The sequence below is a fragment of the Diadema setosum genome, chromosome 9, assembly GCF_964275005.1.
Source record: "Diadema setosum chromosome 9, eeDiaSeto1, whole genome shotgun sequence".
In the NCBI taxonomy this organism is placed as follows: Eukaryota; Metazoa; Echinodermata; class Echinoidea; order Diadematoida; family Diadematidae; genus Diadema; species Diadema setosum.
This window is the reverse complement of record NC_092693.1, coordinates 21,500,674-21,524,605: the sequence shown is the minus strand read 5'-3', so window position 1 is coordinate 21,524,605 and position 23,932 is coordinate 21,500,674. Positions and strand designations below refer to the sequence as shown.

The 23,932-nt window shown below is 41.2% G+C and overlaps 1 protein-coding gene across 1 annotated transcript; it reads left to right on the top strand.

Moving 5' to 3' along the window:
* Positions 1-1,326: 1,326 nt before the first annotated feature.
* On the top strand, positions 1,327-22,365 carry LOC140233163 (uncharacterized). Its single transcript, XM_072313280.1, has 6 exons — positions 1,327-1,452; positions 12,937-13,137; positions 13,388-13,617; positions 20,232-20,353; positions 20,876-21,050; positions 21,580-22,365. The coding sequence occupies exons 2-6, from the start codon at positions 12,938-12,940 to the stop codon at positions 21,864-21,866; spliced, it is 1,014 nt and encodes a 337-aa protein (XP_072169381.1). The 5' UTR covers positions 1,327-1,452; position 12,937; the 3' UTR covers positions 21,867-22,365.
* The last annotated feature ends 1,567 nt before the right edge of the window (positions 22,366-23,932 follow it).

Here is a 23,932-nt window from a genome sequence, read left to right as displayed (position 1 = left end):
CATAAGAATCTCTGTGACATCTGCTTAACTTTCGCTCACCAATCACCCATCTTTAGCCGACAATCTAGATGGTAGAAATCAAAGAATTCAGCGTAGGCCTTTGTTTAAGATTTACATATAGCAAGCCATGACAAATCACGACAAATTAAGAACAGCTATTAACGATGATGCCAACTGACCACTAGTACTCTGTCATACTCAGTTCAGTTTATCTTTTTCTTTCTTCAAGTCGTATTTTGAGCCAAGATCCTTAGATTTTAGGTCATTAACAATTTCTAAATGGGTAGACAAGAAATGTACATTCTGTAATTAAAATATTCACCTCAATGACTAAACACATCAGTTTGGGGTCAAACAGTTTTCCACCATATTAAAGTATCGGATGATGCTATTTCTGTTTAAATTATAAAGCAAGACGTAACCACGCGAGGGGATAGTTTTCTTTTCTCCCTGGATAAGAGAGCAACGTTCCCTTAAAGGGGTATTCCAGACCATTTTCATAAGTTGACGTCATTTAGGTATGAATCGATAGCGTCATGTATAGATTTGTGGAATTTATTGAGTTCCATGAGATAAACTGATACTCTTTAAAATTCCAGTACTATTATCCTGAACAATGATGATGTCATAGGAGACTCATATAATTCAGTAATGTAGCAAAGTAATTCCATTACCATACCACTTGCTTATAACTTAACCTGTACACAGTATTTATGCATGCTATCTTCTTTTGTTCTGCTCCCTTTAGCGTCAAACCATGCATTCTATTATGTGAAACTGCTATTTCCATCTTCGTCATCGTGATTGATTATGAATTTTGAAAAACAGTCTTAGTCCTCATCCAAATCACTGTAAATTCTAAAACTCTGTACCCAGTATAACCAATTTATAGATGTTTAGATTCAAAAGTCTAAAGATCATTTTGGAGGTCTCCTTTAAGTGATGGATTCCGTTGGCCCACTCTTATGATTCCGCCGGTACGTATAGTTGTGATATTCAAACAGGTGCTCGGAGGTATGTGGGTCATGGGAGGATGGATATCTGCATTGCTTTTCCTTCTTGGTACTTTTCCCTCTCATTCCGCGAGTGTACCCATGTGACTACCCTCTTTTGTATCCTTGGCATATGTTACTGATGGAGGGGAAATGCCTGACGTTATAATCTCTTGCGGTCGAGGTGGAGCATCTATACAACCAATTGGAGCACCACGGAAAACGCTGGACCTACTGACGTCTAAACACAATTTCTCTTGATTAGAGTGCTACGATATATCGTTGTTGCTGTTTTGGTTTTTTTTTTAACGAAGCAGACGCTGTTCGAGAAATATCCTATTTTTCAAACGCTGAGCAGTTATCCGCAAATAAGGAATCGCTCTTAACTTGAGCAGCCGTGCGCCGGAAGAAACGTGGACACCTGCTCTCATCGAAGCGGTTATACGCGACCGCGCAACAGGTAAGTCGCCACACTTTAAGTGGCGTCGGCGGCGTCGACCCGGCTAAGGGAGGGGTGTGAGTTTGCATAAGGAGGGACGGGGCTGGGGGTATAGTCTTAGCGTTGAATAATAAATCTCAGGATGGTATTCAGTATTCAAGTTTAAATCTCGCAAAGAATGTTGTTGACTCGTGTTCACAATAACATTCTCATTTTAATTCACAGTTACAATCTGAACATGTACAGAAAAGGATCATTGCATAGACCTTGTTTTGAAATTGATTCGTAACTAAGGTATTTGGAAGAACTGGATAGGTCTTCGTGAATACTGTGTTATGAATATTCATGAGGGTGAACTAGGTGCATATCAGAATGTACAGGTTAATATTGTCACTTTCTGCTTGACCGTTTTCAACTGCTCTTTTTTTTTTCCAAATTCGTTAGGCACTTCACTCGTTTTCATAGCTTCATAATGCCATAGCCTTGCCTGATGAAACAATTCATGGAATTCATGTTCTATAACATTATTGTGAACTTGCGTAGACCAGGTGATCACTGACTGATTGAACTACCCGTTAATTAAGCTGGGGAAGCATCCTTTTTTGTGTGTGAATTGAATGCATTAAACTTTTTCTTGTACTATTACCAAATACTAGGCTTGAATGTACACGGTGATGCTGTCATGGGGGATTGTGGATGTGTGTCGTGTCAGCCTGTCTTTGTATTTTGTGGAGCATGTATGGGAGGATTATGTGAACATGTTGGGAGAGAGAAAAAAAAAGTCGGAATGTAGCGAGTAATTGATATATATGACGAACATTTGGTTTCCTGGTGCTTTTTTCTTTTCCTCAGGTTTTTTTTTTTTGCATGATTTCGTGTTGAAAAGGAACGTCCTCACGTGGTCCGCACCAGCGCGTGCGCACACACGCAAACACACACTCACACACACGCACACATTAAATGATTTTCATCCGCTTTATTTTTCATAAGCTTTTAACGACTCTATCAATGTTCATGCAGTCATTCCACCATGCATTCCAAATCCCAAACAATGCGAATGTACGCGCCATCGATTTCCCTTCAGTGGTTGTGCAATAACTTTCGATCTGCTGACGTTTGTTTTTGGCGGTTCTTTTTTTATTATCATTTTTCAAATCCATTCACCATAATGACTATATCCTTACCCGTAATCACATTTTTCTCAGGTGAGCAATTCAGTACATGTATTGTATTTCTCATTACAATTCCTTTCTCGCATGAATGTACCATTTCAAACATATGAATGAGGAAGTCAATCCGACGAAAATCTTTCATTCATAATAGTGACGATATATAGTGAATAAGATATAACCGATCAAGTGATAGAATCGGACGACCGATCGCACAGATTGGACTGCTTGTCGTCTGCAAAACCAGTCAATGTGGCATCCCGCCCTGACTCCAAACTGACCTCCCTGATCACATGACTGTGACTAAATCTGACTGGTGGTCCCGCCTTCTGGTTTTGTCCACCAAAATACCACTTGCTGGTCAACCATGAAGAGTCTGAGGTTGAATTCTTTCACAGCGCTTGCCTCATTATAATTCATCAAAGACATCACAATTTACAGAATTGCTTGAAGACAAAGATTTTTTTTCCGTCAGCGTTACCATTTCATCATCCCCTCACCTTTTTTACCTAACTTCCTCTATTCAAGGTTAGGTATGGGCGTTGCTGAGAGGGAAACCTAATTTCATAGGACAGTTTCACCCTACCTGTCGAAAAGTTTCTCACTATTTCGTCATTGTTACATTTCTAGTTGTAAACGGAGTATCGCTATCAGTAAAGACAATTTGCCCAAAAATCTGATTTCCCGCTCACGCTTAAACTGAAAAAAAGGGCAGATATTATTAACATATCGTCGCTGCTCTCTCTTTCGTAAGAATAAAGTGTAGAGAACATTTTTCTGTCAAAAGTAAACACATACACATAACACACGCACGTAATACTTCACCATACAAACGCAAACACACCAACACACTTAGCTTTGGTGAGCATCCTGTTTGTGGCATTCCTTCGGATTACAATGTGGTTCAACAAAATAACGGTACGGAGGAAGTTTCGGATCAATAAACATTGGAACACACTATTACGTGCCATGCTGCGACAGAACGAATAGGGAAAAGCACACACAGTATAGAACAAAGTATTTCAAAGTAAAATGTCTAAAATAGAGTGGCAATCCTTTTTTATGTAACGCAACGATTGTTCGATTGGATGACAAAAAAAAAAAGTCTGTCAATTTGAACCTGAGAAGAAAATGTGTCACTTGTCCGTGATGCGTTTTGGGTATTATCTGAATGCTTTATCAGCTTAGTTTTACCGTTATCAAAATTATGACTTGATCATAACTTGCAGGTTGAAGGGTTAGAACGTCTAAAAAAAAAACAAAAAAAAAAAACAAGGTAAAAAAAAAACCAATGTAAACCATACGCACACTCACATCCATACACACATTGAATACGGGTAAGGATGTTAGTCGAATAAAGTCGGTTACAAAAATAAGTCCATGAGGTAGGTTAGAAAAATAAACTGGGCGGTGGCAAAAAGAAAATGGATGATCGATAGAGCTGAAGAGCTCGATCAAGGCTTCAATCATATCGGGCGGTAGATAAGACACGGTTCGTCATATTATTCGATCTGAGTGTAAACAAACCAAACCATAATGGTCGCATCGACAGGTTAAAAAAACGCTGTTGGATTCGACGGGGGTCTGACCCGGGCACACGTTGTGCGAAGGCTATAGGCTTTTAGGCGGCGCCCCAATCACCCTACACGCGTGCCTGTTTAATATATTTGGAAACGGCGTGAGGGGGTGATAGAACGGCAGTAGTAATATCCACGTGTTAGCACTGCGATGTGTGAAGAAGGCCTTCCAGATATCTTCTCGCTGGGAAGAAGTTCTGAAACGCCATCAACTTCTTTCTGTCCGTGATCATTGATTACATTCAGATCTACTGTCGTGAGCAGAAAGGTGAGTTGAAGCTCAAATCAGAATGCTATTCGGGAGGGATTTATTTTTTTTCGATGCAATGTACGCGGGACGCTTTGCTAATTATACTGATCTCTGTGTGGCCTACTACCGTGGGGTTTTGGAAAACAAACATAAACGTAGCCGCGTATTTTTTCAGGACAGTGTTAATGAGGGGTATAAGGCATAGGTTGTGGGACTTTTAACACTCCCGCATTGAGCATACTAGTACACTGCGAAGTTAATAACTCAGAATTCCGTCGGCTCTCGCGCGTTTCGTTTCCTGTGATGACTTGGCACGAATGTTTTACACCTTCGACATTTCGATGAATGAATTCAGTGTGCCAACGCAATCATTTACGTGTTCAGGATAAGAATTCGTTACCTTGAATATAACACGTGATTCTTTTTATCCTCTACCTTCGATCTATCTCGCTATCTCTCTATCTATCTATCCGTCTGTCTCATGTTTTGTGTCGTATCACATAATACCTGGTAATTTGATTTCTATGTTATTTTGCTCTGTGTATATCGCGTGAAAAGGTATTATGTATATCCAGGGTCCTGGGCACGTGTCAGACGAGCGAGGGTTGTTAACAGAGCGTACTTTGCAGTAGGGGTGTCGTGCTAGTCCCGTAAGCTTATTGACAATACTGCGATTGATTTTAGCATGTCATGCCCCCTTGTGAAAAGGTCTGGCAAACGTTTTATGAGCTTTCCTAAACTCGTTCGGATGAAAGAGACCCCGTGGAGCATCAAGTTGCGACAGAGTGAGTTAGGGAATGGTAAGAGGGGTAAGGGAGGGGAATTCAACTGTTTATGTCGAATCAGACAACTTTTGACTTTTGATAGATGCTTATCTAAACGCTTTTTGTCGATGATGACTTAATCAGCTAGGTAAAATCCCTCGCAGGACTTCGTTTGATATTCTGCCTCAAGTTTGGTCCTGGGGCGTATTGAAGACGTCTTCATGTCATTCACTTTGAGCGATTACCCTGCGGAGACCTAGCAAAGTATTTGGGCGGGAACAGCCCCGTGTCGGCTTTAACGCCTGCTGGAGTGACACGGCAGGCCGATGGAGAACGAGTGGGTAAATTAGTGCAAACGAAGAAAGGACTGGGAAAACACCAAAAATGACTTTGGCAAATATGTGCATTGTGTGAGTTTGATTGATAGGTTTTGAGTATAAAATCAAGTCAATCGCGGCACACAATGTGCGTGTGTGCTCAGGTTTGTTATTCGTGAGATGTGTATTTCATTTTTCTTTTTTTTTTTTCATTGTGCCTACTTGGCCTGGCTGCATTCCGCATCACAGTCCGTCAGAAATGTGGCGCCGAGTATAGTGGCGCTCGAAAAGGGTAAAACTTGTTGGCAGCAAGAGGCCGACATCCAACAACCCTCTTTTTACTTCATTAGTTGTCTCACTAAATGAGTCGATTAAAAACACACACAGAGAGAAGAAGTGCCAGACGTCACTGTCGTGCAAAGGCGGTGACGAGCGGATTGGCACGGACCTAAACGAAGCAAGTTTTGCAGAGAGGTGAATGAAAGTCCACACGTCGTACTATGCTGTATCATCGTAAGATAACATGCTTCGCATTACACGGTAGAGTTTATCTTTCACTCCTCTTCCCGGCGAAGAAGCGAGCGCTAAACATCGAGCATGCACCTGCTGCCGAGAGCTCAGCCTCCTGTATTCGTCGCCACTCACCCTCTCCAAGTTTAAAGTGGTCATAATCGCAATCCCCACTCGACCTGCCATAGTCCATTGCCTTCTCGCCCAGATTAGAACAAAGGGATGGAGGGTGGTTGCGACTTGCTTTTGTGTCTCCTTCTTGTTTTCTGTTTTGTCTTTTGCACCTGCGATAGAAGTGAGAGTGGGGAGAGAGAGAAAGGGCGATAGAAAGATGAAAGGGACTCGACCGAAACTTCAGCCTTTCCAAGGGCTTCTCCTTCGCCATGACAAACGTGGTTAACACCTGCATCTCCCTGAATTTGCTCAGTGGATCCATAGTTCATAAACCTCTCGCTCAAACAAAAGGACAGGCGTGTCATCTTAGATATTGCCGATGAGTGGTATCGTTACCAACACCAGACACCTATTTTGGGCCAATTCGAGTCATCGAACTTTCTATTTATAACTCCTTTGAAGATTCCTCATTTCGCAACCTACCATTTTCCCAACCTGGGTGGAAAGACTTTGCTGAATTAGGCAGTGAACTGAAGATGAGGAATTTGAGAGAAACTGGACAATAATAGTGAGTCATCGAGGAGGGGGTCTATGGCGTCGCGGATGTGCTCATGGGATCTTGATGCGATACTCCATATGAGAGAGTTTCTGAATATGAAAGTCATCGGCACTGACACTGATATTCCGGGTCATTGTTTCTTGATTTGTCCTGTTTTTTACGTATTCTCTGTGTATTCTATAATCACAAACAGCCCCTTTGACGTAGATTCTCCTTTAACACAATGTCTGTCAACAACCGATGAAATTACGCAGAACATCGGAATGGAAGGCATTTAGAAGCTTGAGATATACCGTGACATCTTTTCTCCCTTCTGATAGGAAGAACATGGGATGGAAGGTTGATCACGTGCCAAGATGGCGAAAAGACACTCATCTTATTCATGGCACCAGACAAAGGTGTTGATGATCGCTGTCACCATGTGATTGATCGTTTTGCGATTAAGGACGCGATGCTTTCGGGAAAAGTCTATCTGTGAGATGAGTGGTTTATCTCTTTGATAGACGTAAGATTCGACCGATTTCCAGAGAAGCGGCTCTCGAATCCTTTCACAATGTCAGGGGTGCAGATGGCGTATTGCCAAGACACTCTTGCGCCTTGATATCTATTGCATTGTCGTCACGTGTCCGGTGTTTTCGAATTTGGCAGCAGCCCGCGAAAGGGGAACGATCGCTCTCGTTAGATATGATGCCCTCAATTCGAACCCGGGTATTGTTACTGATGCAGTCACTGTCTGGGCCCCATTTCATGAAATATCTTAGGATAGAAATTCTTGCTGGATTGACAACTTCCATCAGCAGCAACAGCCAATCGGGAAGCTGGATTCTTGACGTTACCATGACGATTGTCATTCCAGCAAGAATTGCTATCCTAACATTTTTTTTTTAAATGAAATGGGGCCCTGGTCGACCACGTGATCTATATTGATATAGGCGAATAATGGTAAATGAAGAAGACAGAAGTGATATGCCCCATCGGGTCTTTAGATTGTATTATCTCTCTTCGCATTGACAGATTCCCTGTCCAAGTTGATATCAACCACATGTCAACCATGAATTATTGACATGCCGTAGAAGGGATATGAAGGTGCTCGTAGGGCATTTTTTTTTTTTACTTGGAATACCAGGAAGTTACCGTCGTCATAGAGTGTATTGACCTACTGCACTTGTTCACTATCAAGGCTCGGCATTGTACTCTTGATGCACGCTATGGCATAGCTGACCAGATAAATGATGTACACCACGAAAGAGTTAATTGGTAATATAATAATTTTTATATATTTTATCTTATTAATTCACACACACACGAAACAACAAAGCAAACTTCGGAGGTCGGGAAAATACTGCTCGATTAGTTTGTTATCACTGATTTTGTCATATTATAGTTAAATTGTCGTTAGTCCATTATGGCTTTTTTCATTTAATGTTCAAGTGGACAAATAAAAAAAAATAACTGAAACTAATTGAAAAAGATACTCCGTGTGGACGCAATACAAATTAGAAAAAAAAAAAAGAAACAGATCAGAGAAAACTTGAGGGGGGAATAATTTCCTGTCACCTGTCCGTTTTTACCCATATTTTCGACGATCAGCTGTTTCAACTTCATCAATTTCACTCAGAAATTGCTCGCTCCCTGAAGGTCAGGGCCCCGTTTCAGAAAACTTGTTATCAATAACAAAATACGATAGTTGTTATAAGCTACTGAAATCCTTGCATCTGATTGGCCAAGAGCAAATTTGTCACAGAGATGTGTCAGTTGTTACTGATGGCGAGTTTTATGAAACGGGACACTGGTTATTTCCCCTTTAACCCTTTTCAGACACTTTAGACAGTTTATACACCTCTATGGGGTTTTCTGTACCAAACGGCACTCAAAGTACACCAAAGGCTAATCATTCCAGACTGATTGCATGTCGTGCTTCCAGATTATGTTCCTCTTTGTTGTAAACAGAACAGTAATGTTTCTGTTCTTTCAAAGTGCGGGGACTTGAAAATGTGACATAGAATTCTATAACCTCACTGGAAGGTGTACATCAGTTGTTGTCGACTCTTCTATTCTCACCGTACTAGGCGTACTTCTTTAAAATTGCGTTTGAAACAACGAAACAAAATTTTCTATTATGGACTGAACAAAACAATGTAGAGATGTTTGTGATCAGACGGAGAGAGAGATTTATGGTTAAAAACAATAACAACAGAAATGTTCAGGCCTATGATTAACCCTCACAAATGAAAAATAACAACAACAAACAGATTCCAGTTGGTGAAGGGTTTGTGTGCCAAACTGCACGGGCGCAATTATACGTCCCATTGGCCATCCATAACGCCATGTTATCATCTTGTTGAGATTCACGAGGTTTGGCCTTCTTTTCATCGTGCAGGTTTGTTCTCACCCGTCAATCAAAAAGTGACATTTGCAAGCTTTGAACAAGACGTCAAAACCCCTCTGTTGACATTATCGACGTTGTTTTTTGAATCAATCAAACAAAAAATAACTATTGAGGAGCAACGGAGAGTAATTCGAGGCGCATAAGAGTGGTAGCCCCGGGGAGGCGACACGTGCGTGGCGGTCTTAATCGGATCCCTTGCTTTGTGTGCAGGTGTGGAGTGGCGTGCGTGTGTGTATGAAGGGGCCGAAGGCCGTTGTTGATGGCACAAAAGAGCCAGGTGTCCGTCAGTTCACTGTGTATGTTGTGTGTGTGTGTGTGCGTGTGTGTGTGCTCGTAGCCCGATAATTTCTTTGGCTAAGATGTATAAAAAACGGGAGGGGGGCAGGGAAGAATGTGTTTGAGGGCTACGTGTCTTCCTGTATATCTCGTATGAATGTGTGTGTAAATATCTAGCTAGGGTTTGTGCATGCTTATATATGCACATGATATTTGCGTTTGGCTCTTTTTATGGTGCTGTTTTGTTTTTTTGTTTTTTTGACAAAGTCTCTCTTTTTTTGGGTAAAGTGTGTCTGCAAAGCATACGTAATAGAGATTGGCATGTATGTGTCTGTACGTGTGTGCGCGCGTGCCCTGAGGAATTTGGCATTACATAAAAAAACAACAACGTGTGCTATAGATGTGGCAACCGATTGGCCTTGACAAGCCAAGGGCCCTGTAGCGTGAAAAGACACAATCAAACATAACTCAGGTATCAGCCAATCAGAACTGAGTATTCAGGGACTTATGTTTGATTTCTGTCTTAGGGAGTACATTACGTTGGATCTCAACTTTCATGCAACAGGACCCTTGAAATGATAGAATCATAAAATGATGATTATTTGGGTTCATTGTTATCAATCTTTCAGCATCAGGAGGTCTCGGGCTGGAATCCCGATGGAATCACATTTTCATTGCTCAGTTTTCCACTAAATGTATTTTGTTTTAGCCCAAAATCAAGGAGTCAATGACGGTTTTTGAAGCTGTACTTAATCAGTCTACCAACGGTAGCAGGGGGGGGGGGGTAACTATACACAGCCCAGTCGCTGTACATGGTACGTCGCGACAGGTCTGTACGAGCGCGACCACCAACCACTAGGAGAGCGACGTAATCGTATCACGATAGCTTTGAATTTTGATACTTAACATCATTTTTGTCACCTCAAACTCATCGAGTATACTCTTCAATATTTACTCTACATCTGATGCTATCAGTATTCAAATGTACGCAATGAAACTTACCGAAATTGATCATCATATCCAGCATGTCCACACGGTACACAATCTTTCACGCCAGGCCTAACTATACACAGCCCAGTCGCTGTACATGGTACGTCGCGACGTACCATGTACAGCGACTGGGCTGTGTATAGTTAGGGGGGGGGGGGGAGCAAAGGGCAAGAAGGACATTCCTGCAGAGAGAATGAAGATGGGGTGGGGGGGGGAAGCATATTATGCCAAGGTTAAATCTATTAGTCTCCTCTCCTCTCCTCTGTTTCTCCATCTCTCCATCCCCTCCCCTCTAAATCCGTCTTTTTTTCATTTTGTCTAATTATTGACATGATTGAAGTTCTGTTATTGAAATTTTGCTCATCTTTATTTAATGGATATTCAAATTCCTTTCATTTTCCCGCGTAAGCATGAAGATCATCGTATTTTTCCATGCTCTCTTGTAACGATGCTGACGCAGCTAACAAGAAATGGTAGAAAACCATTCCTAATAAGTTAAAATCATAATCATACAGCAATATATATTATAAGTGATGAATATGCGCCGACCAGGGAGGAGTGAGGATTATTCGCGTTGTTGATGATATGACCGCTTAAAAAGAACAATTCCTCTCTTCTTATTTCCACATTGTTTCTTCGTAAACAGAGTCTAAATTCCTCCATCATTTTTTTTTTTTTTTTTTTTTGGGGGGGGGGGGATCGAGGGGCGTGGGATGGAGGTGTTGAATCCTGGCAAAAAGTCATCTCTTTTAGCCCTCACTATATCAATGCATTTGCCGACGACTCTGACACTGCACGTCCATTGAACTTGATTGTTTTGACGGGGCGATAATCATCTTCATATATATTTATTGTTATGTTTCGTCTGTCGGTTTCTCAATCTCGTCTATTTTTTTTTTTTCGTTTCTGTTCTTTTTTGTCATTGTGGACGTGTGTATAGTTGTGCTTGGTTTGTGTCGGCTTTGGTAGCTGTGAATTTGGCCTTTATCAAAGATCACAACATTCTGCTAAACGAAGAGTGAAAAAAAAAACCAAGAATATCTCAAATAGTGTCATAATTATTATTGTCACCCCCTTAGAAAATTCCCACATGATTTGCGAGAAGCCTTATTACTTTTCAAGCTATATATGGTTCATCGAACAAAAACAAAGAGAGTACAAACAACAGACCGATGACAAAGAGAACCTCATACGGTTCTGATGACTTAGTTTTGCGGATTAAAAAAAAAAAGAAGAACTAATTTTGTTTATTAAGAATAAGTTATTAATTCTATTTTGCACCGACATTATTCCTTCGTGTAGTTATTTTTTCATAAGATACAATAATCAATATCCAATTCCTACCTGTGTTTCCGTCAAAAGTCCCTTGTGTTATGTACTTTTTTCTCCTATTGTCGGCTCCTTCCTTTGCCACCCGTCACATGCACAGAATAATATCATCATGCCAACGCTTTATCGGGTCGGCATCCGTAAGGTCTGCAGTGCGGTCTACGCCGAGCGAATTTTCATTCATCGCGAGATATGATAATGCATATTCATACTATATCCTATTGCTCCGGTGTTCCATGGAAACAGGACATATGAAAAAAAAACACAACAACAACAAATACGAGGAAGGCAAAGTACTTTTTCGACGAAAGTACATTGACCTTCCAGAGTACTTTTCCCGCAGGAGTACCTTGGCGATTTTGTACTTTACGCGAATCGTCTTCATTTGTGTATCTTTTATTATGTAATCAATATTACGTAGGCAATGTGCGTTTCGTATCTTTTTAAATGACCGCCGTCATCTTAATGCGAGACGACATCTTCTTTTGGAGGCTTTCTTTGTTTTAATTGGTTCTTTCAAGACGGCACACTTTTAAGAGACCGAGCCGATTCGGGCGGTTCCTTGGCATACCTATATGGTTACTGTACTCTTTTGAGCTTGACAATTTAAAGGTTCGTCCTGTCTTAAACCCATGACATGTTTTAACCATACTCTTGTCCTGCACTTTTTACCCCCATACCCTCCCCCCATTGATTAGTTAACTTCCACTGAGAAGGGAAAAGTGCAATGATAGCTTATAAGACCAGGCAGAATCGAGAACTTGTCACTTCAGTCCACAGTACCCCTCCTCGCAACACGTTCTCCATCCAGAGACAGACTTGTACTCTCACCGTGAAGGATTATACTCTAAGAACCAACATACAGGAGCAAGCAGGTCTGCAAGTCGAATCGGGACGAGTTCTGTTCCACTTAGCTTTGGTTCCAATAGTATTTGGCTTTATATTTCGCAATGTGGACTTGCCTTGAAAGATTTTTCATACAGAAACTCGCAGAGGCATTAAATTTTCGTATTCGACACTGGAGTTTACACTGAATGCTGACAAGTGGCATGATAACTCGCCTGAGCCCCCGTAGACAATCTTAGTGATGACGAGTGTTAGCGCTTTTCCAATCTTTATGCTCAAAGGAAAACGAGCTTGCTTTGTCCTTTTTTTTTCCTTGTTTGGTATTGTATTTGCGATGATCCTGAACTCCATTTCAAATGAATGAGTAATCATTTTTTTCTCCCCCCCCCCCCCCACTCTCATACTTACCTCCCAGAATGCATTGCCAGATGCGGGTAACCATTTGCTGCCTCCTGCTCGTCATCTCCATGACAACGGGAAACTCTCTCCCCAAGGACGCCACCGCCTTAAACGTCGGGCCCGTCAAAGAGGCAGAAGATATGGACAAGGTCGAGACGAAACGGGACTTGGGACCCCTCTTCGATTTCGCCTCCGTTGACGATGAGTACAGTAACAGGTGAGAAAATTGGGCCTTGAATTTGATATGTTCGGATGATATCTGAGTGTGTTTTATATGTGTGCTTGTGTGTGTGTGTGTGTGTGTGTGTGTGTGCAAGTTTGTGGGTGCCTCCGTCCGTGTGCCTTTGTATCATCAAATCAAAAAAAAAATGCGAATGTGTATATTTGTGATAGTTGAATGTTCTTATTATGTACAGAGTCCGCGCTTCCTCGTAACTAAGTCAACCTTGTCCTAACTTTTGTCATAGCATCACGGACGAGTCGATTCCCAGCTGTCCCGAGATCTTCTTCATGACCGACGTCGACGGCGACGGGTGCGTGACGGAGGCTGAATACCGCCACGTCAACCCGAACATGACGGACGAGGAGGTAGAAATCATCTTCCAGACGTACGATCCCGACGCCGACGGCATCTACATCGAAGACATCTGCAACCTCTCCGACGTCACGACGGGGCAGCTACCGGAACCAATCAAAGGTAACCACCGTGTGATGACTCCGGTCATGTTTCCCGTGACGATATCCAAGAGATCATTTTTTCCAACTTTGTTTCAAGTGCTCAGTGCATTGTTAATCTCATTGCTCTATACAGCTTTCTGTGTCATATCATTATCTTTTTACATAACTTTTCCATTCAATTTTGTTTTGCCTATTAAATCAGCTTTAGATAGTGACTGCGAAAAGTCCGATATTATGTAAATCTGACATTCCCTTGAGAACGGCGAGAACATGCTTGCGGAAACGTCGGGATTGGGTAGGCCCTTTTTGAGGGCCACACACATACCCTAGAAAGAATACCTGGTGCACCGTTAAGCCTTCTACCACCCAAATCTGACATAGATTTAATCTTTATCGCGATGCAATATGACAAAATTGACACGAATAGGTAGAATACACAATGGAACTTGTAGTATAAACTACTTGGCTAGAGGGAGAGAGAGACGTGGGTAATATGTATAGACGAGGATGCATTATCAGAGCGGTTCTACGCGACTCCATTTATTGCGACAGGTGACTTCAGTTTGGAAACGATTTGTAACCTTAGGTGATCGATAAAGATATGTCCTCGAAACGACAGCAAGGGTCACTACACTCTGTCGTTACTCTTGACTGAATTGTTACGCTATATACTACCTTATACAACTGATCATTCTCAGTAAGCCTGTAGTGTATCGTTCTGTGTGCCACTCCTGTTAAAGGGGTGGATTAGTTTCGGTTGAGATGGGGCTTCAGGATTCCAACATTTTTTACGATAATTTTTTTGAGATACTGATGAGAAAGCTCTTATGAAATATGGAAGACCATATAATTCTAAGAAGAATTCAAAGTTTATTTGATGAAAGCTGATTTTGAAATGGCTGAGATATCCAACACAAAGCTATCCTGATAAAAGGTGGGACCCATCCTTTATTATAGGATTGCTTTGTTCTACTTTGTTTTTTGTTGTTTTTTTTTTTTTGATATCTCAGCCATTGCAAAACCTCTATTCATCTGATAAACTTTGAATTCTTCTTAGAATTGTATGCTCTGTAATATTTCATAAAGGGGTTTCTAAGTATCTCGCAAAAAGTTAGAAGCTGAATCTTCATCTCAATTAATACTATATCATTCCTTTAATATCTGGTCTGGAGGTGAGGGGGGAAAAAGTTCAGTGTGAAGATGGCGGGCAGGTGGCAGTTTGGCATCTCGCGTACAAGTGGTCATTAAAAAGCAGACGTGACGGCTGCGAAACGAAATCTCAATCAAAATAGGACGTTTGACAGGAAATGAGATACAATGGCACAATGATATTGAAAAGAAAAAAAAATGATCCCAAGGAAAAAAGAGAAAGAGATATAAGGGGGAGGTGGTAGAAAGGAGAAAAGCGACGAGCTTTTGGCAAACGTTGGCCAGAAAACGTCTCTTTCTCAACATCACGTTCCGGTTCAGCATGGTGTGTGCCTTCTTCAAATCTTCGGCTACCCCGTATCACCCTCGATTCACGTCGACGACAAACGCCTCTCTCACACCGAGTGGATGTGCAGGTGGTTCAAGCAGGGAGGTGGAAAAAGACAAGCCAATACTAGTAGAGGCACAGAAACGCAAAGTGAACCCAGTAGAGATATCTGTCATTTTTTACTTCCGAACTGGAAGGCCCAGCGAGACAAACGAACAAAAATGTTCAAATAAGCTCTTAATCCATCCTTTTGCAATCAAAACAAATTCCACGAGTCATGGGAAGTCACAAGTGCCCAGATAAAAGTTTAAGGACGATCGAGAGAGAGAGAGAGAGAGAGAGAGAGAGAGAGAGAGAGAGAGAGAGAGGACGCATGCCATAAACTTGTTCAGATTTCAAACGTTGAAAGCCACACCTTTATACAACTTGCGTAATAGGAAAAAATGATTATCTTTCTTGGTACCACGCGAGGATTCTTGTCACATTATAGTATCAGCAGAGTCGGAACTGCGGCGTCAGTAACTCCTCACAGGCCTTTATTTTTGTTTGCAACATTCCTGGGGGCGAAAAAAAATCTTTGTTTGTTTTGGGGGAAATGTCTACAACTGTGCCAATACTTTCCTTTAAGCGGTTCCTTAGTGATAGTATAAGGTGATCTAAAATTGCACGACTATAATTGCACCCGGTAGCCTTTTCCCTGGTTGTGATCGAGTTGAAAATGGAACATGTTGTCTTGTTTATAATTTTCTTCAATTCATCTGCTATTTGTAAGCCAAATCTCTCTCTAACATGTAACAGTTAGATTGAGTTAATCAACTTTTGTTTTCAATGATGAAATAAAAAACAACAACAATCCAGTCCCTATAGTTTGATTCTGTAGGTGGCTTGTTGTGTGGGAACAAAAGGGCTCGTGTTGTTTCGATGAGACCAATCCGTAAACACTGAAGCCGAAGGCGAGTTCTAGGAGGCTCACTGCCACACATTATTTTGCCCACCAGAAGTACGTAAGCAAAGTACGCACGACCCCTAACTCCCAGCGGCCTCTTAAATACTTCCGATTCCATTGTTGGTAGGAAAATAAAGACCGGTCTGTTGAGGTGCTACAATAGTTTCAAACGGGGCGACACAATGGGCGCGAATGTAAACTTTAATTGTAAGTGGCTTAGGAGAGAGAGAGAGAGTAAAGGAAGTTGGTTAAGGAAATCGTAAAAGGGAGACAGGAGGTTTTACGAAGGCTGAAAGGCGGCAACTTTCATCCGACGAAAACGTGGGGTTAGGGAATGGTTCGTGACAATAAAGGAGATAAAGCGCTTTCACTCTCATTCTCCTTCAATTGTTGCTGTTGACTCGAGCGCATGCGCATGTGAGATTCTCGTGTGTAGTGCTGGGGAAGGAAAGAATGGCCCTGTGTTTGTTAACAAACGCTATTTACGCAAAGGGGTTTTCGTTTTGTGAAAACCACGTGAAATTTTTTAGTCTTCCTGAAAAAAAAAGGAGGGGATTAATCAATTCCGTTTGAAAGAGTCCATCAAGTCCTAGAGTGGAATTGACGAAGCGTCGTTCATGCTTGCTTAATCACGTGGAATTAAGTAAAAAGCAGTGTGCAAAGAAAACCTAAGATATCAGCGAGTCTCCGCAAGCCGTGATTTAAAAGGCGTTGTGTTATGTCAACAAAGTGTACTCGTAGTAGACATAATGTGTAACGCATTTCACGCAAATTTAGGTCACGTGCGTTATGCACGTAAGGATTATTACAGAGGGAATTTCCTGTCCGTTCCAACACGGCAAGACTATTACAAAAAGGGGAAAAAAGAAGAAAAACATCAACGTTATTTTTTGTGCTGTTTATTACTGTATGAATACAATGCGATGAAAAAATAAAGCATTAGCTAGGTTGACAATAACAAATAGTGTAGATACAAAGTGAGTAATTTCAGTCATTCTCACACTTGGACCAGCTGTCAAGTTTGATTATCGCATCTTTTCGGAGGACATGGGTTAAGTGACTATCATGTGACTATACTATAGCAATCCAAGTCTTGTTGAATGCATTTACTGTAGCCACAATCATAGTACACAAACAATACCATCAGTAAAATGGGGTCCACATTCGCAGCAGTATAGTAACCCCGGCCATCAAACAACAATATGCACATCTTTATGGGTGATACGACGTAAATTTTCTTTGAAAGTATGGAAGCATGAATGTAGCATTAGAAGACAAATCCTTTCTAGTTGATTTCGCCCCCCCCCCCTTGTGAAATAGAACTCGAACAAAACATTACGAAAAGGGAAGATGTGTGTATTAAATGATGTGAGATACATACAACCATGAAGCATTCCTTAACACGTGCAAGTGGGTGAATATTTCGAAATTTTTAGAGTAAGGAAAGCTCTGAGGTTCTTTTTTTAATCATACTGTGACCGTCATGTTAGAAATAAAGCGTATAAATAGCAATTAATGCAGCATACTGATAATAGCAACCAATGTTAATAATAAACGTTTTTTCTGGAAAAAAAAAAATACCGAGTCAGAGCCTCTTACAATGAAACCGGCTTGCGTTGACGTCTTTGAGGTATGATATAACCCTGCTTCAAACCCACAACGACTGAGGGGGAAAAATCACAAACAAAAAATATTTGCTCCTCGTCACAGGCTGCTAGTGATTACCATGGCAACACTCGGCTCGCAGAAGGAAAACATGTTCCGGTCCCATGCACAGAACGCTGAAATAAACTGAAAGGTCGCGACATCAGTATATTATTGTCGTCACCTGGAAATTGATATTCTTAAGAGGGAAGTAGAACGTCTCCATTAACTCGATGCGTTTCTTCCCCTTTTTATCAATCAATTCTTGGGACACCTCCATGTTCTACACGGGCACGGGTTGGTATAGTTTTGGTTGAGCTGAGGCTTCAGGTTTCCAAAACTTTTTGTGTGAGTTAATGAGAAATCTCTTATGAAATATGAAAGAGCATGTAATTCTAAGAGGGATTCAAAGTTTATTTGATGAAGACTGGTTTTGAAATGGCGGAGGTATCAAAAAAAAAAAAAAATGGGTGGATCCTAATAAAATGCGGGACTCAGTTTTTATTAGGATCGCTTTGTTTTACTTTGTTTTTTGATATCTCGACCATTTCAAAACCAAATTTCATCTAATAAACTTTAAATTCCTCTTAGAATCACATGCTCCTTAACATTCCATTGAGTGGTTTTAAGTATCTCTCAAAAAAGTTAAAAGCTGAATCCTCACCTGAACCAATACTATACAAGGCATTTAAGATAGAGGAAATAGTTTAACATGCTATGTGAAGTCACCTCCCTCTCTTTAACTGCAAAATAAGTCATACTTTTCAGTTAATCTGACATGGAAAAATCCTAGTCCATCTTTGTAAGCTCTCGGTGGCCTATCAGAACCACACCGTAATGTACAGAGACTAATTCGCAAACAACCACGATCGTGACACCGATACAGAATATTGGAATGATATTAAAACTCTAGAAATTCCACTTGGAGATTCTAGCCATAGTGGATTTCCGGGACTTTGGTTCACAGTTTCTTTCACCTCTGTAGAACCTAGCTGCCACATCTTATTTGATGATGGATGCAATCGTGTTTGTCCTCGTTGACATATTGCACGTCACCGGGGCATAATATCGTATTTTCCCCTTCCGATTTTGCGCGCAGAAACCGCGATCAAAGCAGCAGCGGTTGTAATTATTCATTTTTTGTTGACTTTCCTTTCTATTGCTATGCGCTTGCTTATTCTGACCTTCCCTTTCGCATCATTGTCTGTTTTGTTTGGTTAACAATACCTTGGTCTTTGCACTATCCTCACGTAAATTTGCACTGATATCTGGTTCCGTGCCAACACAACAGTATCTCATCTTTTTTCTCTCACTCACTCTATGAGACTCACCCCGCTACCCCAGGTAACCCATTTGCCCTCAAGAAGTGATATTTAGGAATAGAGTTTATACACCGCACATCTGGTTTCGATGGGCGATGGCTTAATACTTTCATGCTATCCAGAGTTATTGAGAGGAGGGGGTGATGTGGCCCCTCTGCAATCAAATTTCAAAGGCTATAGAGTCAAGGGTGAACTAATCGGGACATTTCTGCAAGCAATAAAGTATATGAATCATGCTCGTCTATATTATATACTACTTACACTACCCCATGTCGTGCCGTAATATTTTAGATGTGACTCTATTATCCTCCAAGTGTCATCTCTCGGAAAGGGATATATATAATTTTTTTTTTTTTAACGAACAAAGCAATGTAGATGACTGAACGTGAAGCAGACATCTGTATGTTAAGCAGGCAAAAGTGTACAGTGAATTTTGATATGCAAGATGCCTCGCCGATACCATGGCCAAGTTGTCGTCCGTATGTAATTGGGAGGAAGATGACAGCGATGCCCCACCCTCTTCTTTCTCCCTCCCTCTTCCTCTTTGATAAATTTAATACTCATATATTCTGCATAGCACGACTTATTGTACATCCAGACAGTTCTCAGATCAAATTGAATCACGTACATGCAGAACTTAGGTATCTCAAATGCTATGGATGGCAAAATGTATCAAAGAGTACTCAGGGTATTTTGCAAGTTTGTTTGTTTGATGTTTTTTTTAACAAATCTATGTACAAACCCGCGTCATATAGGATAGAGTAAATTGATTATTTAAGGCGCTAAAGGCGATGAAGAATTGTTTGAACCTGAAATGTAATATGCCACAATAATATGCCACAATCACTGCAAGAATGTTTACTGTGTTCGATACTGACTGGCTTAGTGTGCAGCAGAACCACGTGGGAGTGTTTTCCTACTTTTGTGACTGCGAAACTCTGGTACAATGTACCACAATGGCAATATCATAATCGTAGAGGGCGTAATCACCATGTCTCGAACAGTCGCGTGCCGGACGGCACGGCACCACTGGTCTCGAATATGGTGTCCGTGAGAAGAAAAATTAATAGTTGTTTGGTCTATTCGGGTGACGCCTGACTTCATGGCGGAATGTTCGCTCGTTGACTTCTGCAGCACATGAAAACAAGAAATGATTCCATTGCTATTATTAAAATCATTATTATCATTGTCATAATATCATCTAACTGTTATCTTTATCTTCATTACTTTTTGTGTTCTTACAGTAGACTGCAAAGCCCCGGCGATAAAGGTGTGCGACCAAGAATTCTACCTGGTGGTGGACAAGGAGGTTGAGGCGGAGGAAGAGGAAGGGGAGACAGGAGACAAATTCTGCCAGGCCTTGGAAGTAAGTCACAACATCACCGTAGTGCCATTCATTTTCCCCGTCCCCGCCCTCTGGCGATCTAGCGAGCCCTATTGCTGTCTGTGAATCGTTTTCTTCGTGTTTTCCCCAAAATAGTACGCCCTCTACTCAATACTTCTTTTTAATCCTAATTTTGATGACACTTAATTCCATCCGTGTGGTCGGCTAGATAATGAATCTACAGAACGATATCAATGGCTTGTAAGAGTGGAGCTATAGTTAGTCGTGCCAGATTCAAGTTTTGCTGTTGTTTGAATTAAACAAGCAATAAACCAAAATTCTAGGAACAACGACAATAAATGTTTGGCACGTGATGCTTCATATTATAAGTAAAATTGGATTGAATAATGAGCTGTGCTATTCTCAATAATTATACACGTCGTTACCTCCTCCTCTAACATGCACCATCCCTCCCCCTCTTCCCACACACTCACTTTCCGACACTTTCACAAGCGCTCTTCAATAAACTAATCATCTTTCAACTTCTCCCGTTCTCTGTTGCAGGCCCACATTGAGTGCGTACAGAGGAAGATCAGGGGCTGCGACCTGGAGAGCTACCTCAAGAATCTGACGGAGATGCGATCGGGTCTCTGCCCGGACATGGACCCCGAGAGTAGCGTGGAAACCTTCACCGGAATCCCGTCGACTGGAGTGAGACAGGTTCGCTCCGCAAGACACGGTAAATATACTTTCCAGAGAATTTTTTCTGCGTGTTAGCTGAATAAAGTGTACGAGAATGCCAAGATTGTTTCGAAAATCCTTTACACTGTGGAGATACGGTTTACAACTCGTTTGCCCTTTGTGTAACACTTTTGATGATTATCAAATGACTTAGGTTAATTCATCATTGGATGTAAGATTCGGAGAAGGTTGTTATACGACCGCGATAATAACATTAATGTGCGTAGTATTATCGTCCATAGGTATGACCTGTCATCTTTTCAACGATGATTAATGCCCCTCTCTAAAAACAAAATAGTAAGTGGCACAAATTCTCTGATGCGAGTTATCTTGGCATGCCATGGCAAAAATCCTACAAGAGACATGAACGCTGATCAGAAAATATTCTACAGAAATACTATGTGTTTTTAAAGTAGTGTAATGATAAAAAACTTATGTCTTTAAGTGAACTACTATAATTTTCCTCCAAACCCACTTGGCATACATCATAAATGATGCACGGCTGTTCTTTTTTTTTTTTCCACCAGGTCACCGATCACGACTTGGCAATAGCCTGCGAGACGCCAACGTTGATGCGAGCACCCTGGCGCGGTCGTCGCACTCATGCCTGAGGTCGAGAATGCACCCGTGCAACACGAACTTTATCTCGTCGCTGCGGGAAGGGAACTTGGACCCCTGCGAGACCCTGATCAGCTACCGGCGGTGCGCGCGGAAGTCGACGCGCAAGTGTCCGGACAAGACCACGGCCATCCGAATCAAAGATGGTATTAAATCTATCACGAGAGCGCACAGACGCGCCAAGCTGTGCCAGTAAAGAGCTTCGCGCGCTCACATCACAGCAGACGACAAGGGACTCCGAGCATTGATTGAAAAGAGCGTGAAAACTGTTGTCGTTTTCTCTGTTTTTCCTCCCTTCAAGACTTTTGAGGGAGAAATGATTGACGGTGTGGACCAAAAAAAAAAGCGAAACCCATTTTGGAGTTTGTCAGACGGCTTCTGAAGAAAAAATATGAGAGGAAGAAACACTCTGTTTGAAAAAGAACGTCATCCAACTTTGTCGGCATGAGGTAGACGAACGAATAATGAGACTATTCCTGATCCTGCCCAACGATGCTGAAACATAAAAAAAGAGCGCTTATTTTAGGAGCATTCGTGACGAAAATGATATTGATCGTGAGGCGGCACTGATCACAAACTAACGGCGAGTCATAGACGGGAGCAAGTGTTACCTCAGACGTAGCATATAGCCTCTTAGCAACAGTATTCACCACGATCCGCACACTGCTGATGGTGCATGATCTGACGCAGAATTCACCGAGTTAACGCAGTTTTTAGAACAGCTTGTATCTAGTCTTCGGTCAAGTCTCTTCGAAGGCGGATTTCTTAACAAAATATCAAACATCATCTGGAGTATCGTAGAGATAATTAATGCTTTTTGCCGAGGGAGGTTCTGCTGATTTTTGTTTGTTTGTTTGTTTGTTTGTTTGTTTGTTTGTTTGATTCATTTCAGAATTGAGTAAGGTTCAATGCTTGTCAAATTTTTTTCCAGACAGCGATCTTGAAGATAAGATGTATCAATCAGAGATTTTTGGGTAAAAATGCCCTGAATTACGGTTATGTGATAACCTGGCAAGTTTCATGACAACTACTTCACCATTTGCTGTTAACCTACCTCAAGGATTGTTTTCTTGTCATTATTTCTTTTGTGTTCAACTCCAGTACTTCTGGCGATATCAATCTGGCAAAGATCTTGCTCCTTTGTCAATTGTTTTCGGGGAAAATGTTTGGAAAATGAGGATTATACCAAAATATTATTGTCGGATTTGTTTTTTGTTTCCGTTATGTTTTTCTCCGGCTCACAAGCTCGCTGCCAGTTCTGCTACGGAGAAACCGATATCAGATAACAGCGATAACACATCATCTACGCGACTTAAATTTCATCTCTTTCAGAGAATACATCTTAAAAGTCGAGATCGGAACGAAAAACCTCCACCAAATTTGTAAATCCAACGCTCAAAATGCAGGGTGCCCTCAACGGAAAGGGCCTTTTGTGAGTGATGCGTATTATGCCATCCAGCTACCCTTACACTACTCCTTCACTGATCGTATGTCACACTACACACTTTACAAACGATCAAACATTCACAGAAATACGGGAATGCAGGTAACTCGACTGAACCCTGACCTTTGACCTTTTGATCAGCAGCGAATATTCAATTCTATTGCAGGTGATACACATTATTAGTATTAACTGTAGATGCGAGAATGACATCGTGTATTTCGTATACACTATAGGCAACCTTGCAGAAAAAAAAATCCATCAAATCGATGGAATATTGGAAGTAATTCGATACGGTCATTGTATTTATTGATATATATATTGATATCACGATGTGTCCGAAATTGATTCATCTGTGTATATAATGTAATTATATCAATTTCGTCAGTATATTCGAATACAGATCGATTTACTCCATAGGAATGAATATGTATTATGCTATCATGTAGCGGAGAACTGCGTTCACACAAGTCTAACTGGAGTATTCAGAGGAATGCAGATGGTGTTTTATAACATTGTAAATATATTTATATGTTAAGTATGAGTTTATCATGTAAGTTTACCAGCTCTTTACTGCCATTCCCTGCACGTGTGATATACTAACGTTTCAGGAGAAATTAAACGAAACAGCCATTGTCGATCGAAGCGGCTAGACGACTAGAGATTGCCAATAACAAACTGCACCATTTTTCTCATTCTGTTTTGTTTTCTTCTTTTATTGTCCAACGAATATCACTGCCAACGTAAGTCATTCAATTTGGTGCTAAGATTAAGTCAAAGTCCATGTTATAAAATTGGAATAGTATACTTCGTCACATAGT

What these genes read in the sequence shown, in the direction of transcription:
- LOC140233163 (XM_072313280.1), top strand. Translation starts at nt 12,938, where the DNA reads ATGCATTGCCAGATGCGGGTAACCATTTGCTGCCTCCTGCTCGTCATC. An exon ending in GCTACCGGAACCAATCAAAG is followed by an intron (nt 13,618 to 20,231) that starts GTAACCACCGTG and finishes GTGTTCTTACAG; the next exon opens with TAGACTGCAAAGCCCCGGCG. An exon ending in AATTCTGCCAGGCCTTGGAA is followed by an intron (nt 20,354 to 20,875) that starts GTAAGTCACAAC and finishes TCTCTGTTGCAG; the next exon opens with GCCCACATTGAGTGCGTACA.